This window comes from Limanda limanda, chromosome 22 (genome assembly GCF_963576545.1).
Source record: "Limanda limanda chromosome 22, fLimLim1.1, whole genome shotgun sequence".
In the NCBI taxonomy this organism is placed as follows: Eukaryota; Metazoa; Chordata; class Actinopteri; order Pleuronectiformes; family Pleuronectidae; genus Limanda; species Limanda limanda.
The window spans coordinates 13,871,476-13,885,758 of NC_083657.1; the positions used below are offsets into that span (position 1 = coordinate 13,871,476).

The following is a 14,283-nucleotide window of genomic DNA, read 5'->3' on the forward strand; positions in this document are numbered from 1 at the left end:
GTTCCGATACTAATCTTATACCATAGAAACCTGTACTACAATCTTCACAGGAAACAGGAACAAAGAGCTGTAAATGAATATCACATAAACATCAAGGTTTACAGGTTGAGCAGTCAAACACAACCCAGCAAGGTACCTCTGGTCTGTATTTATCGGTGCTGCCTGACTGACACATGTGGTTTTGTTTAGCACCGTGTCTAGTTTTTTTCTCCTCTTGTCCGTAGAGAATATGTTCACACTCATTTGTCCCTGCAGTCTGTTTCTCGCTTTATCTTTGCCTGTGGTTTTTTGGGGGGTTTCGTGCTGTGCTTACAACGTTAACAAGTAGCTACACAAGTATGCTTCTGCCCATGTGTGTGTTTGTCTCACTCTGTGTGTGTGTGTGTGTGCTATGCAGGAGTCCCAGCTCTCCCGCCAGAGGAGGACGGTTGTTCCCTCGGTGCCCCAGAATGCTGAGCGGGAGGCCAGGAGTCTATTTGCCAAAGAGGTACTAAAACACAGACGTCCCCGCTTTTGTACATTTTTGGCAATAACGTCCAGTCCTTTCTGAAACTAAAAAGAGAGGGTTAGCAGTGAAAGAAGCGGAGGCATTCACTGCTGGCATCAAATATTCTGAATGATATGACTTAATCTTCCTTTTGATAGTTAGACATTAGACATTAAATTCATATACACTCCTAGGAGATGATTTCTTCTTTCTCATCACATGTTTTGGTCACTCAAAGCTCTCAAAGAACACTGGCCAATCGTGAACTCATGCTCTCCTGATGAAATATTTTATTGGCAATGAAAAACAGACTTGCCTGGCATGTTGTGGATACACTATGGTGCTGCTGTGCCAGGCTCCAATCTGTGTTCATGGCCGTGGCAGAGCATGGAAACAACTGTCATAGGAGTTGTTAATACAGACCTTGGCTTACTCAGCATCACTTCAACAAAGATGCATTCATCTGACCTAACTGAGAATTTCTGCTCGCAATTTCACACTGAACAAAGTAATATGTACAATGAAAACCGTCTTGAGGAGAAATAAAGAGGAGTCACGGTAGGAGTGACTACTTCTCCTGCTGCTTTCCAGTTCCTAAGTGGACTCTTGAGTTTTATCCCAAAACAGGGAACCACGCAAAGTTTCTGTTTCTGTCCTTTTCTGGCGTGGTATGGTTCTTGTAATACAGTGTGTCTGCTGCTCCTAATCCAGCTCTCTGTGTTTGGCAGTGCATCAAGATGTACAACACTGACTGGCATGTAATCAACTACAAATATGAGGCCTTCTCTGGTGACTTCCGCATGCTGCCAAGGTAAGGAAGATAAGGAAAAGAAAAAATACAGTTTGGTTATGTGGAGAATTTAGATGTTTGCAGAAAAACATTGGAGCATTTATCCTTCCAATATGTTACATGCATCCCCGCTGCTGTTAGACTCTACAACACCATTACAAATGCAAAAAAAAAATGCTGCACCTCTTTCCATATCACAACTACTTGCGCTATTTTTAATGTAAATGTCCTTCTTGCATTAGTGTCCTCTTGAAAATTATCTGAATAAAGCATACCAATTAAAATATATTATATAATTCCACATATATGCCTCTTATTATGAAAGTCATCCATTATATATTCTTATAAATATTGTATACTGGATAGATAGATAGTACAATATTAAAGAGTGTTTTATCTGTCCTCATCATCGGGTCATTACAGTAAGCAGGGAGCTGATTTATTGACTACCTACTCTCTCTCACCATCTTTTTAAAGCAAAGGCCTGAAGACCGACAAGCTGCCAGCTCACGTGTTTGAGATCGATGAAGACGCCAAAGACGAGGTGAGTGGAGGGCCCTGAGCGTCGTTAAATCGCAGACACTGATGGCTTTCAGGAAGATTCACAGGCCCAATTGCACCGTGCATGTATGCACAGCTTTCAGTGATGTGCCATTACACCCTGCTCAGAAATGACCATGTGTAATTGTTTTGAATCACGGAGATAATACACAAATTGGTCTGAATGTCCTGGAAATGTTCCCACAGCAGAGTGGACAGGCACTGAAATTGTAACTGCGCTTGTGTCCCAGTGACTTATGATCTGTCGTCCGCAAAGCAGCTTGACCAAGAGAGGGAGAGAGAGAGAGCCGGGCAGTGAAACCAGAAGCCTTATAGATCCTATAAATAGCTCTCATCGATCCTCCTCCCCCTGCCCTCTGGCTGGATGTGGATAAAGTTAGAAAGAGAAATGGGTTTAATTGAAGGAAAATAAATGTTGCTCTCTTCCCAGGATGGGAAGGGCAAGGACAAAGCTCTGTTACTTCCTACAATGGTCCATGCTGCTGTTACACTACCTCTGTATGAACGTGTCTGTCTGTCAGGCCAGGTCTAGTTGCACATATTGAAATGATAGGACAGTGTCTGGAAAGTGTCTGTCAGTAAAAGTGTGTTTTTTTCCATGATCCTAAACCCTTTCTGACCCTCAGCTGGCCGTCACAATAAATCAATAATAACAGTCAGGGACATTAGGTGACAAAACTTAATACATATGATACCGGGTGGGGCGAGGTGGTGGTGGATGTCCACTGTCTCTGACATTGTGTCCGAGGGAAGGACAGATATGAGCCAGCTGCAGGAGGAGAAACAACAGCCAATTAGATTAGAGGATGAAGCCTGGAGATGAAGAGGGCGAGAGAGAGAGAGAGAGAGAGAGAATGAGTGAGGAAGAGTGACAGGCAGAGAGCAAACACACACACTCACACATACACACACACACCTACACACCTCCTCACAGCTCAACCTTTCTCACCCAGTGCCATGGTATGGGTGTAATGCTCCAAGCTGACATTAAGTTAATTAGCCCTCCTTGTGCTGTGAATCCCTGCAAGTGTCGGATGCATTACGCAACGAAGATATTTGTGCATGTGTGTGTGTGCGCATATGAAAGTGCTCACTAACAGACCAATCCCCTGTGATGAATATTTCCGTTGGTGCTGATGATCAGGTTAAATGAAAGAGGCTCAATTACTCTGCTTTATGGGAAGCCAAAGAAATCCTCTGATAAAAGGCATCTGCAGGACAGTGTGATTTAGTGTTGATTTCTTGATTTATTTCAACATGCCCTCAAGCATACCCCGCTTCTCACCCAATGTCAGCCGGGATTGGCTGACATTCCGCAATGACCCTCAGGAGGAGAAGCGGTTTAGATAATGAGTGGATATGATCAGTGATTCTTTCATAATATTAGCGACTTGTCATAAAGAATTGTTTAATGTGTCATGGCACTAAATACTGTAAAAAGTTTCAATAACATCAAGCTTTTGAGACTGTCTATAAGTAGAGAGAGAGTTCTCACATTATTATATTAAGCATTAACCTGAATGGACCTGCACAATAATGTCTGCCTTGATTGATTTCTCTTATTTGTTTGTGTCTGTCAGGACTCAGCGTCTCTGTGCTCCCAGAGGGGAGGCATCATGAAGCAGGGCTGGCTACAGAAAGCCAACATCAACAGCAGCCTGTCGGTCTCCATGAGGGTGAGTCACCACCAGACCTCCTGCCTGTTATTCACACAGCATAATAGCAACAAATGAAGCAACAACATGTGTTGTTTTACGACATGGCAAACAATACTCTCTCATCTTATATCCATCCATATATTTTAAATCAAGAATATTATAATCAGTGTGGACAGCTGCACTATCTTCAACATTCACATCTGTGATGTATAATGATAAACAGCACTTGTCAGGGGGCTTTAGAAGAAAATAGTTAAAGTACCGTTAAATTAGATTTAATAAAGTTCAAGCAGTGTTGGAAATATAAAACAAAGAAAGAGACATTAACTTAAATACAGTAGTTTACCCTGTTATAGTGTGAGTGACTGGACTGGAATTCATGCGCTGGATTTTGGAAATTAGAACTTTAATTACCTCCAAAATTTTGGGAAAGAAATCATCTGTTTGTGGGGTAAAGTGAAACACATAAACCATAATAAACAACTAAATTAACTATATAGAACAGTTAGTCTAAAACTTTAAATTATCATTATGTTCATCAAGGTCAAAATATAAGTTAAATCTCAAGAAATACACATTATATCTAAACTAAATAACCCAGAATCACCCCTTCATTTGGTGGTCACTTGGCACAGCCTCATTGGCACTTCCTGTATTTAAGAGCACTGGTTCTTGTGGTGCATCCTTTTGCCAAATCCTGGCCACATATGCTCCTTGCTGCACAAGTAAGGAATCTGCCACACTACCGGTAAAACAGACACTCAACATAATGTAGAATCTACAAAAGGTAAAATCAAATCAAATCAAATAAAGTATTTTGTGTTTCTGTAAAATATGTGTGTAAAAAATGAAAGTGCGTGGGAGTAACTGCGATCTTATGTTACCGTGTGGCTGCAGATACATCAGTCACAGCAGCGTCAGGAATGTAAAATTAGTGGAGCAACATACACTTAGGTGATACAAGATGTGTTTAGAAGCTAAAATACTGCATTTCTCTGCATTTAATGTACTTTATGATGCTAAAATACTGCATTTCTCTGTAATGAACAAGCTGCACAGATATTGAATCTCACTGACTTGCTCTAAATCGCTGTGCCTTTCAGGTATTCAAAAGGAGGTTCTTCTACCTGTCTCAGCTCCCAGACGGCTCCTACATCCTCAACTCCTACAAGGATGAGAAGAACTGCAAAGAAACCAAAGGCTCCATCTACCTAGACTCGTGCATTGATGTTGTCCAGGTATGCAGGTTTTTTTTTTTATTTGAAAGACTCCTCAGTGTACTTTCCTCTGTGCCCACTGTGAGCTTTCCCCTCTTGGCATCAGCTCTCGCCCTCGTGAAGGACTGCATGTTTCCTAGTCTCGCCACGCTCCAGGGGCTTTTATGTGATTTGACTGAAGAGAATTACTACATTCCATTGACTTAAACAGAATAGTCCAGTATTAGCAGTAATTGAGGAGTTGCTGCTGCTGGCTGCTGGCTCAGGGCATAGGCTGGTGCGTCATTCACGTCTGCGTTGACTGACTGGGCTGCCAGGAAGCTTTCAGTTTGATGAATGCACTCCGGGGACGACTGTGCAGAGTGAGGGGACTCGGGTTTAATATGAAAGCTTGTGTTTGACATGCAGACCAGATTTTACACCTGTCAGGTGCTGGCTTAATTACACTGTCCCCATGTTTATTTCATTCTAATTTCCCAAGAATTACTTTCAAATCCCTACATCATCTGTATCTATTATTCATTTTACAGTTTAGTTTGGTCAATGTTTGGAGGGTGGAGAAGATACGCAGCAAAGGACCAGGTCTTGTGAATCAATTGGATTACATTTTTACAGACGCATTTTAACGTATATCTGCTCTGCTTTTATCCCTTAACCTTTATTATGAAGGCTTTAATTCAGTACTTTATTAACTTTATTGACTTTACTTCATTAATTTGAATTCACTGTGGAATGAGTTCCAGAGCTGACACCCCTTTATGAAGAAACCTCAATGTCCAAATTCAGATCTAAAATGTTCTATCATATCCTTCAGAGTCCAAAGATGCGGCGCAATGGCTTCGAACTGAAGATGCAAGATCGCTACAGCCACTTCCTGGCTGCAGACAGCGAGGCAGAGATGGAGGAGTGGGTGGTGACGCTGAAGCAGGCTCTTCAAAGCAGCACCGAGGCAGGCCAGGACAAGAGGAACGGGGCAGAGTCCCTGGACTGTGCCCTGGGTGAGTTGTACCTACAGCTGAAAACTAACATTCCTGGGAATTGCACATACCCACATCCTCTTTGAGTCAACCCATTATATACAGTCTTGTTGAAAAGGTTACAGTCAGTTAGCTAAGAAAATAATAACATGTCTAGGCCTCTTGTAATGGTTCAGAGAGTTACATTAATCCCTCTCCTGGCAGTGGAGGTCCACAGAGTCTGGGCCCCATGTTAATGGATTCCATATTATGGTGATGCAGAGGCAGAAATTAGGCTCAGGTGTTTCCAGGGTTATTCTCTACTACACTTCTTAACCTTATCTTCAGTTATGGGGATGTCAAAGTAATTCTGGGACTCAGATATTCCTTCATATCTGTTGTACTTAACATAGATCTTAAATTCCATTCGTTGTGGTCTTAAAAAAGTTTTAATTCTACTCTAATTTAAGTCTAAAATTTGACTTGTTAAAACTTGTAGAAACCCTGAACACTTTAGTTGGTAATGTTAACACTTTAGCTGCTGTCAGTAGACAGGCAGTAGAGATATACTTGATGATCAAATATAAATTATTAGAAAAACCTGTGCAGAAGAAAAGGTAAATAACTCAAGACTCGAGATTTTTTTTTTTTTTTGAAAGAATGCTCGCAGTTCTCTGCAGTTTGCATATTTCTTATTAGCATGTGTGGACCATCTTTTTTCTTAAATCATAATATACTCTCTGTACAGAACTCCAGTGAAACCCAATAGATCTATTCTCCTCACAAATTTCAAAGATGCTGATGAGACACTGTCCAAGAAGATGGAGGTGCAGTTGGAGTTCACTGAGTACATCATGTGCCAACAGGGTGTCGGCAGAATAGTGAATGGCCTCTTTTTAATTTGGAAACTGAAAAAGTTTGGCAAGACAGATACAACAGGAGCTACTTGGGAAACATTTGTTGAGCCAAGCTTTATTGGCCTTGATTTGCAGTAGCGTCTTTTCCCTGTATGTGCTTGACCTTTATTCACGTGTGTGATTACTGTCCTGTTCAATCAGATGACGACACAACCAGCCAAGGTAAAGGAGAGAGCCTGCTGGAGAGTCTGGGGAGGAGCTTACACCCTGAGCTTATGAAGGTATGAAGGATGGATTGGAGGTTGATTAATTTAGACTCATTGGCTTAGTTAGTGATATACAGAAAAATGATAATTAAGATTCAAAAAACTGTGTCCCCTTTAAAATAATTTTATGTAAGTGTAGACATATCCAAAAAATGTCCCCATCAAACAGTTCTACAATATACAGTCACTTTTTATCGTTTGTGTGCAGAGCTTTTTATTAACAGTCTATAGTGCAGGGGAAAGTTAAACATTTTGTGTTCATCCTACCTGGTTTATCTGCAGTGAATATTCTAAAGTAGATGTCTTTCATAACAATTGAATTTGCTTCATTACTGTTCACGTGTGTGGCTTGTGTGTAAATTTGAATGAATTACTAAACTGCTGTTATATTTTCATACATTACATGATGGGTCAGCCAGATATAAAGCGTTGCTGCAACAAAGAAAAATATGCTTCTGATTTGACTACAAATTGCTAAAGAGGAAGTGGTTCTGTGAATGTTGCTGCCATGATAGAGATCAGCACCCACAATAGTCGTGAATGTCTATCAGTCCAATATGGTGAAATACAAATAAGATCTTGATGGGTCTGGTGGTAATTTTTAACCCAGTTGCAGGCCGCTGCTGTATTTATTTCTGAGGACATAGACGACATGTTCAATTCTGTCCGCACTGCCCTGCACCTTTTTGACTGCTACAGAGCAATGTTTGCTATTCAAATTTTAATCTTGTATCTCATGTCCAATCGCACCATATTTCCCCAACCATTAAGAATACACATGCCTAGTGTGAAGCAGATAAGATGAACAGGTCGCAAGATAAGCAACATGGACTTAGCGGGTAGATTGTTTACATTACCTTTACAATGTAAGAGCCCTTGAATAGAAGCTCTTTTGTTGAACTTACTGTATTTGAGCAGCACTACGAGCTCCACAGAGACCATGCTGCTTTAATACGTCTATAAACCCAGAGCGCCACGCAGACAACAAAGCCTTATGTGCTGCTGTTTCCCTCCATTTGCTCTGGGCCACTCCAGCGCAGCTTTTCCCCTGCTCCATGCACAAGATCAGTCGAGTTTGTCTGCAGGCTGGACTCAGTGAAAGCAAAAAAAACAAGGGAGTAGGACAAGTGGGGAAGGAGATGGATTAGGGCTCTACCGTGACCCGAGGGTTTGATTTGTTTGTCTCCATTAGATTCTTTCTCTTTCTGTCTGGGTCTGCCGGGCCTGTCTCTTCTGAATAGCAAAGAAAATACTATCAGGCAACAATCTGATCAGATCCGTTTTGTTTTGAAACCACCATTTTCCTATTTCTCTAAAATTTATGCAAACCGTACATTTTTATTTCCTGAATGAGAATAATAAAAAAGTGAAGTTGCTATCAAATAAATTCTCTATAAAAAATAAAAAAGTAAATCTATAAAATGCCTTCTGATGTAATTATATTATATTTTACTCACATTCCTCCACTTTGTGTGTCTGTAGTACGCCAGGGAGACGGACCAGCTCAATAAACTCAACAGGAATGAAGGCAGACAAAAGCTTTTCTCTCTTGATCCTGAGACACAGGTACAGAAGATGCTTCTTTGGATACTTACCCCTTGTATGATTTATTTATTTCACTATTGATTCAGTCCATTTGATCTCTCCTCCCCTTTCCACCATTTCCACTGTTTCCTTCTCCCTCATCTCCTTCCTCTATTTTCCACACGCCATCTCCCTGCTCATACTCTCTCCTCTGGATCAATCCTTTTTTTTCTCTTGTTTTACCTCCTGCTTCTGTCTGTCCTTTCTACTCCTCCTCCTTCTCCCTGTCTGATATCCAGAGGCTGGACTTCTCGGGCATCGAGCCAGATGTGAAGCCGTTTGAGGAGCGCTTCGGCCGACGTATCGTGGTCAGCTGCCACGACTTGACCTTCAGTCTCCAGGGCTGCGTTAGTGAGAAGGGTGACGGCGTCCTAACCAATGTATGTCTTTATCTTACATCTACAACACAGATTTCGATTATATTCTCAAACACAATAACATAAAACAACTTCACTTTGATTGAAATTAAGCTACTGACTCAACTATCTGGCTATCAATAAAAGTACTACTCATAATTTACTCTCTACCCAGTATCTTAAAAGACTTCATTCAATAGAAAACCATATCACGCTGTTATCGCAGAGGTGAATCTCATTTGGTTTTAAGACCGACGTTAAAATATCAATCTTAAACCTTAAACCCTTAAAGACTGTCTGTTTTTCAAAAGTGATCACAAAACCATTGAAACCTAGTCTAGATGAAGTTGCTTAACCTTTCTTCTGACTTCATTTTGAGTGCACTTAAGTACAAACCCGAACCACAACACACGCTTCCTTTTCACACCACAGATCTTCCGATGCCCTCACAGTCTGCTGTGCTTGTCCCAGATAATATCCTGTGCCTTCATAATTCATGTTGACCTGTCTGGGAGAACTTTAAGTAACTAGGCCAAAAGAAGAGACACCATATTGTTTTCACACAATGTTGTTTATGATTAAAGCAGTTGGAAGTAAAGGATTTTCAAGAATTGTGGCTTATATGCAATGAATGAAGAGCTGTTGAACGCATTAGGCAGCGTTTCTAACATGTGCACGCTTCGTCTTTGTCAGAGTGGATGGTTGTAGTCATAAAACATTGAGTTGGACCACCTCCGTCTGTTTGCTTCTCCATTAGAGGATTGAAATTACTCATATTTGTGGTTTGGAAGCGGCACGCTCTTTCCCTCCGCTTCCTCCTACCCTCTTTTCCCTCCACAGGGTCGGATAGGTTTAATGTTTACTGGATGTAGAGGCCTGCCCATCACGTAGGGACCATTCATCCCGGTATAAGTGCACAGCTGCTCAAAAGTGTGTGGGCTGTGGTAGAGTAGAGCCAACGTGTGCACCCAAACAAGATATTAACCTATGTTTTGAGGCTGACGTACTGAAAGCCAGTATTTTAGGAAAGATTTTCCTCTATATTTAAGCTAAATGGACTTCCAGACAAAGTTTTCTAAAGAAATGTATTAATCTACAATTTTCAGTTGTTACATGGCAGATACAATATCACAGATCAAATTGAAATGGATTGCAATGTTTAAGGTGGTTTGCCAGTTTCTTAAATGCAGGTTTTACAAGGAAATACCTTGAACTAACAATGCAAGAACAAGTCACAAACATTTAGAGGGTTCATATTATCACTCTCAGTACTAGAGTCTGATAGATTGATTGACACATATGAGCTTGTCGCAATATCAGCCAATGATGTGCTGATATGAAACTTTTAATTTGACAGAACAAACAATGCCGAAAAGATGTGCATTCATGTTTACATTCTTACTTTAGAATCTTTATTTTCTTAAGTCAATTCTTATTCTATGCAATTGGTTCTGTTTTTTTGTTTTCAAAGTTTATGGTTAAACTGTCAAATAAATCTTGCCTTAATAATTTTCATTTATCATAAGAGTTTCATAACATCTTACGAGTCATTGCCATCATTGGAAATGTTTTAACCCCTGATATCGATATCTGCATCACTCCCTACAAAATTCACATCCGTCTGGCTAAGCTTGGTCCTCCAATACATGGCACTATAATTTCTGGTAAAAATAGGAAGAAATGTGATTTACAATATAGTGTTAGACCCAGAGTTTTACACTTCAGATACTTCCTTACACTTTAACCCATCTCTCTGCCGAACCCCCAGGTGGAACCGTTCTTCATCAGCCTCGCCCTCTTCGACGTCTCCAAGAGTTGCAAGATCTCGGCCGACTTCCACGTCGACCTGAATCCGCCCTGCGTCAGGGAGATGCTGACCGACGCCTCGGGCCAGCTCTCTCCTTCATCAGACTCGGATGGGGGAGGAGGAGGCGGTGGCGGAGGAGGACTCAAGGATGGAGGAAGGGGAGTTGGACTAATGGTGAACGGCGACTCGGGGAAAGGGAACGGCCTGCCTGTGCTTCAGAGGGTGTCGGAGGCTCTGCTGCGCTTCCCCACACAGGTAGAAACATGATTGCTTTGCGTCACTGATGAACCACACGTCTGCTATACAGGACAGGGTGTGAACTCTGAATCACTGTTGTATTAATACAGATTGTGTGTGAGGAGCAGTGTTCCATCCTTTTTGCAAAACATATTTCGAAATCAGCCTCTTCTGAAAACACCAGAATAGTGGGGATGCTGATATGATAGTAACTTTTAAGGCGAGTGACATAAGGGAAAAAAACATAATCATACATAATATGTTTTAAGTAATAATATTTGGAACTGAAGAGGTCTGTGTTGTATTTCTGTGGTTGTCTAATTCAGTTTTATAATGTTCAATTGATAGCAGGGATCCTGGTGGTGTAGTTGGCTTATACACAGCAATTTGGCAGCGTGTCATCCTGTTTGGTGCAGAGCTCTTTGTTCTGCTGTTCGTGACAATTAGAGCAGATGAGGAAATAGCTGAAAATGAGGTTTAGTACAGTCTGGTTTGCTCCCTCTGTTTAGGAGGTTATGTTTTCACCCACGTCTGTTGGTTTGTTTACATGTCAACGGGATTTCCATCATTCTAGTTGGAGGGATGGGATATGGGCGAGTGAGGAAAATATGTATGGAACGTAATGTTTAAAAAAGATCTGCTGGAAAAGAAAATGGACTGTCTGGAGTCGGATATCATTAACTTTGTGGCTATTGCTTCAGACTGTGCTCTTAAGTCTGACATTTTAATAATACAATGACAAGAGACAACACCCAACAGTAATGACTTTCCATATTGGGTATGCAGCGTAATGTTCTTTTAAAATAGACCTTATTTTGTATTTGCTGTACGTTGTCTCAATTTATGTCAAACAACAACACAAGGCCATCTTTGCTCAATCGTGGAGTGTTTATGGGATGAGATAACAGTCCATCCTCACTTTCAGTCTATCGTCACTTCCAAATCGTCCTGACACAGCTCAGTGAGCTGTTCAATTGATTTCTGTGACACCTCTCAGCATTCGCACTGTGACTGCAGCTGTCCTGGGAGGGACGAGGTATAAGAAAACACTTAATGGAATCCCTGCTCTCTTCCTAACATCAGAGAACTCTTATAACACAGGGGTCATAATAGTTGTCACGTCACTGTAGCTTTTCCAGATGGTGAGTGCATCTCCAGATGATGCTTGGTCCATGTCCAGCCTTTAAAGTTCAACTCATTCAGCTCGCAGCTGATTTCAGACCTCTGGTTTTCCTGTTTTCTCATGCGTGCTTTGCTCCCAGTGATGTAATGCTTTATGTCTTGTCCCTCCTTTTTGCTGTATTTGAAGTTTATTTAAGAAAGAATAATGACCATGTGTGTATCGCTCTTGACTTTCGTGCAAACTCCTGCAGGTGCTGTGAGATCATGTGCACGCACTCGGTGTTCCTCACCTCTGGCTGCCCCGCACCTATAATTTGATTAAGACCATCAAGACATGTTCCTGCTGTAAATCAGCAGCGGTGACATTATGAAACGTAGTCAGATATTCTTCCATGACAAGAGACGTGATTTGGATTGGATGGAAACAACTGGAAAGTGAGAAGACGAATAGCGCGGAGTCGGAGACACAATCAGATACAGTATTCCTATCTGGTAAAAGGTAGTTTGAAAACTATCCCAAGTATTCTTCTGTCTGATTTATGGACTTAATGTGATGTTCTTCAGGTCGCCATGTGTGAGCAGAGCACACGTATTATACACAAACACATGCATACAAACATAGCACGCTCTACCTCTGTGATTAGTGGGTTATTATAGCTTGGCTGGCCACAGTTTAATTTAGGTGCACTGGGTGTGGTCCGAGGACAAGCCTCCCTCTGCTTGTTATATCTCTCTACCACATCAGCAGCTCTCTAGACTAGAGGATGCAGCCCCTGCATCAGTTTCATTACATAACGCGCAAATCTAACACATGAGTTTTCTCTCACCTTCAAACTGGCAGTCGTACGGTGCAGCTGTGACGATGTTAACTAGCTTTTCTGGCAAATACAAATTTAGAATTATGCTGGTTTTCTTTCCTCCGTGTGCAAAATAGACAGTAGCGAAAACGAGTATCAACAAATCGTGATTGTTAAAGATTGAAACCAGAAGCAGCTGTGTGTGGTTGTGTGCTACTTGTGAAGCTCAGATGGGAGAGGACAGACAGAGAGTGTGTTTGTCTGACTTGCACCATCCTAGTCTCTGCTGCTACGTCTATTATTAATGTGCAGTTTGATGTCTGCATCTATTTTGATTTAGAGCTGCATTAGCCGCTAAGAAGCACAGCGGCCTCAGGTTTATTACTCATGCTGAAATTTTTATGAATTCCAAAATAACTTTCTGCTACTTGTGACTGCAGTATTTTTTTTAAATTTCCCACAAATCTCCATGGAGGTTCTACGTGTGATAATAATATGAGCGGCGTGGCTCTGTCTGTTTGTGTGAGCTGACACCACAAGCTTCAACATGGCCTCATCTCATCAGACCCAAAATAGATACGAGCACCATGCAGTTTTCCTGTATACGTTCTTCTAACAGCTGCCACCTCCCCCTGCACTTGCCTGGTAGGGAAGCAGCTGATGAGTTTAAGAGTGAAAACACGTTTCTAGTTTGAGTTGAATTATTTGAGTTCCTTGCAGCTGTGATGACGTTTCCCCTGACATGCACGTATCTCTCCTGGGACCACCTCTCCTCTTCCTATTCTCTGTGGAAACATCCTAGAGGAGGGAGGGTTGGAGGGAAACACGCAAGTTACTGTGTAACTGTGTAACTGTCAGAGACTGTTTTATCGTTTACATCAGTTTTACGATAAAACAGTCAGTTTGGCATTGCTTTACTTTAGAAGCAATGAAAATGTGATGAAAAATTAAATAAATAAGATGTGAAAAAGGTAAATTGGCTATCAAATGTGTAAAATGTCTGGTTTCATTTCTTGTGGGATTTTAGTTTGACACAAATTTAACTTGGTCACATGATTTGGTTAAAAATTGGATTGTGGCATTGTGGGCAAGAGTCAGCGTGGATGTGGAGGATGCATGTGCCCTCCTAGAGTAGCAATTCTACAAATGGCCAAAAGGTTTGTTTTTGATTGGATTTTTTGTGTTGTGCTGATGGGTTTGTCACTGGGCTTTAGATTTTTGTCGCTCTACTAGTGTAAGACTTAAAACTTATATTCTTTTTAGTTTCACTGTGTCCTTACGAGGAACGAGAGAAACGCAAAAGAAACCTTCAAATACATCTGTATAAAGCGTGACCATTATCTCACCGGTGTTGTTACAGTCTGCCAAGTGAAATTACAACTGCAGATGTTGTCAAACTGTATCGTCACGGTCCTACACCGATTACCCTCCTCCTCACTACCATCTTTCCCTCTGTATTCCAGGGTATCTTTTCTGTCACCAACCCTCATGCAGACATCTTCCTGGTGGCCCGCGTGGAGAAGGTGTTGCAGAACGGCATCACCCACTCTGCGGAGCCCTACATCAAGACGTCGGACGTCAACAAGGT

General features: G+C 41.4%; 1 protein-coding gene across 1 annotated transcript in view; it reads left to right on the top strand.

Annotated features, from left to right (window-relative positions):
- The window catches only part of dock11 (dedicator of cytokinesis 11), a 54,094-nt gene that overhangs the window by 6,737 nt on the left and 33,074 nt on the right, over window positions 1-14,283 (top strand). Inside the window, exons 3-13 of the mRNA XM_061066384.1 lie at window positions 398-487; window positions 1,216-1,298; window positions 1,755-1,821; window positions 3,419-3,514; window positions 4,600-4,734; window positions 5,528-5,711; window positions 6,728-6,807; window positions 8,275-8,358; window positions 8,616-8,756; window positions 10,501-10,794; window positions 14,159-14,281. Coding sequence (XP_060922367.1) covers window positions 398-487; window positions 1,216-1,298; window positions 1,755-1,821; window positions 3,419-3,514; window positions 4,600-4,734; window positions 5,528-5,711; window positions 6,728-6,807; window positions 8,275-8,358; window positions 8,616-8,756; window positions 10,501-10,794; window positions 14,159-14,281 — 1,377 coding nt within the window. The remainder of the gene's footprint in view (window positions 1-397; window positions 488-1,215; window positions 1,299-1,754; window positions 1,822-3,418; window positions 3,515-4,599; window positions 4,735-5,527; window positions 5,712-6,727; window positions 6,808-8,274; window positions 8,359-8,615; window positions 8,757-10,500; window positions 10,795-14,158; window positions 14,282-14,283) is intronic.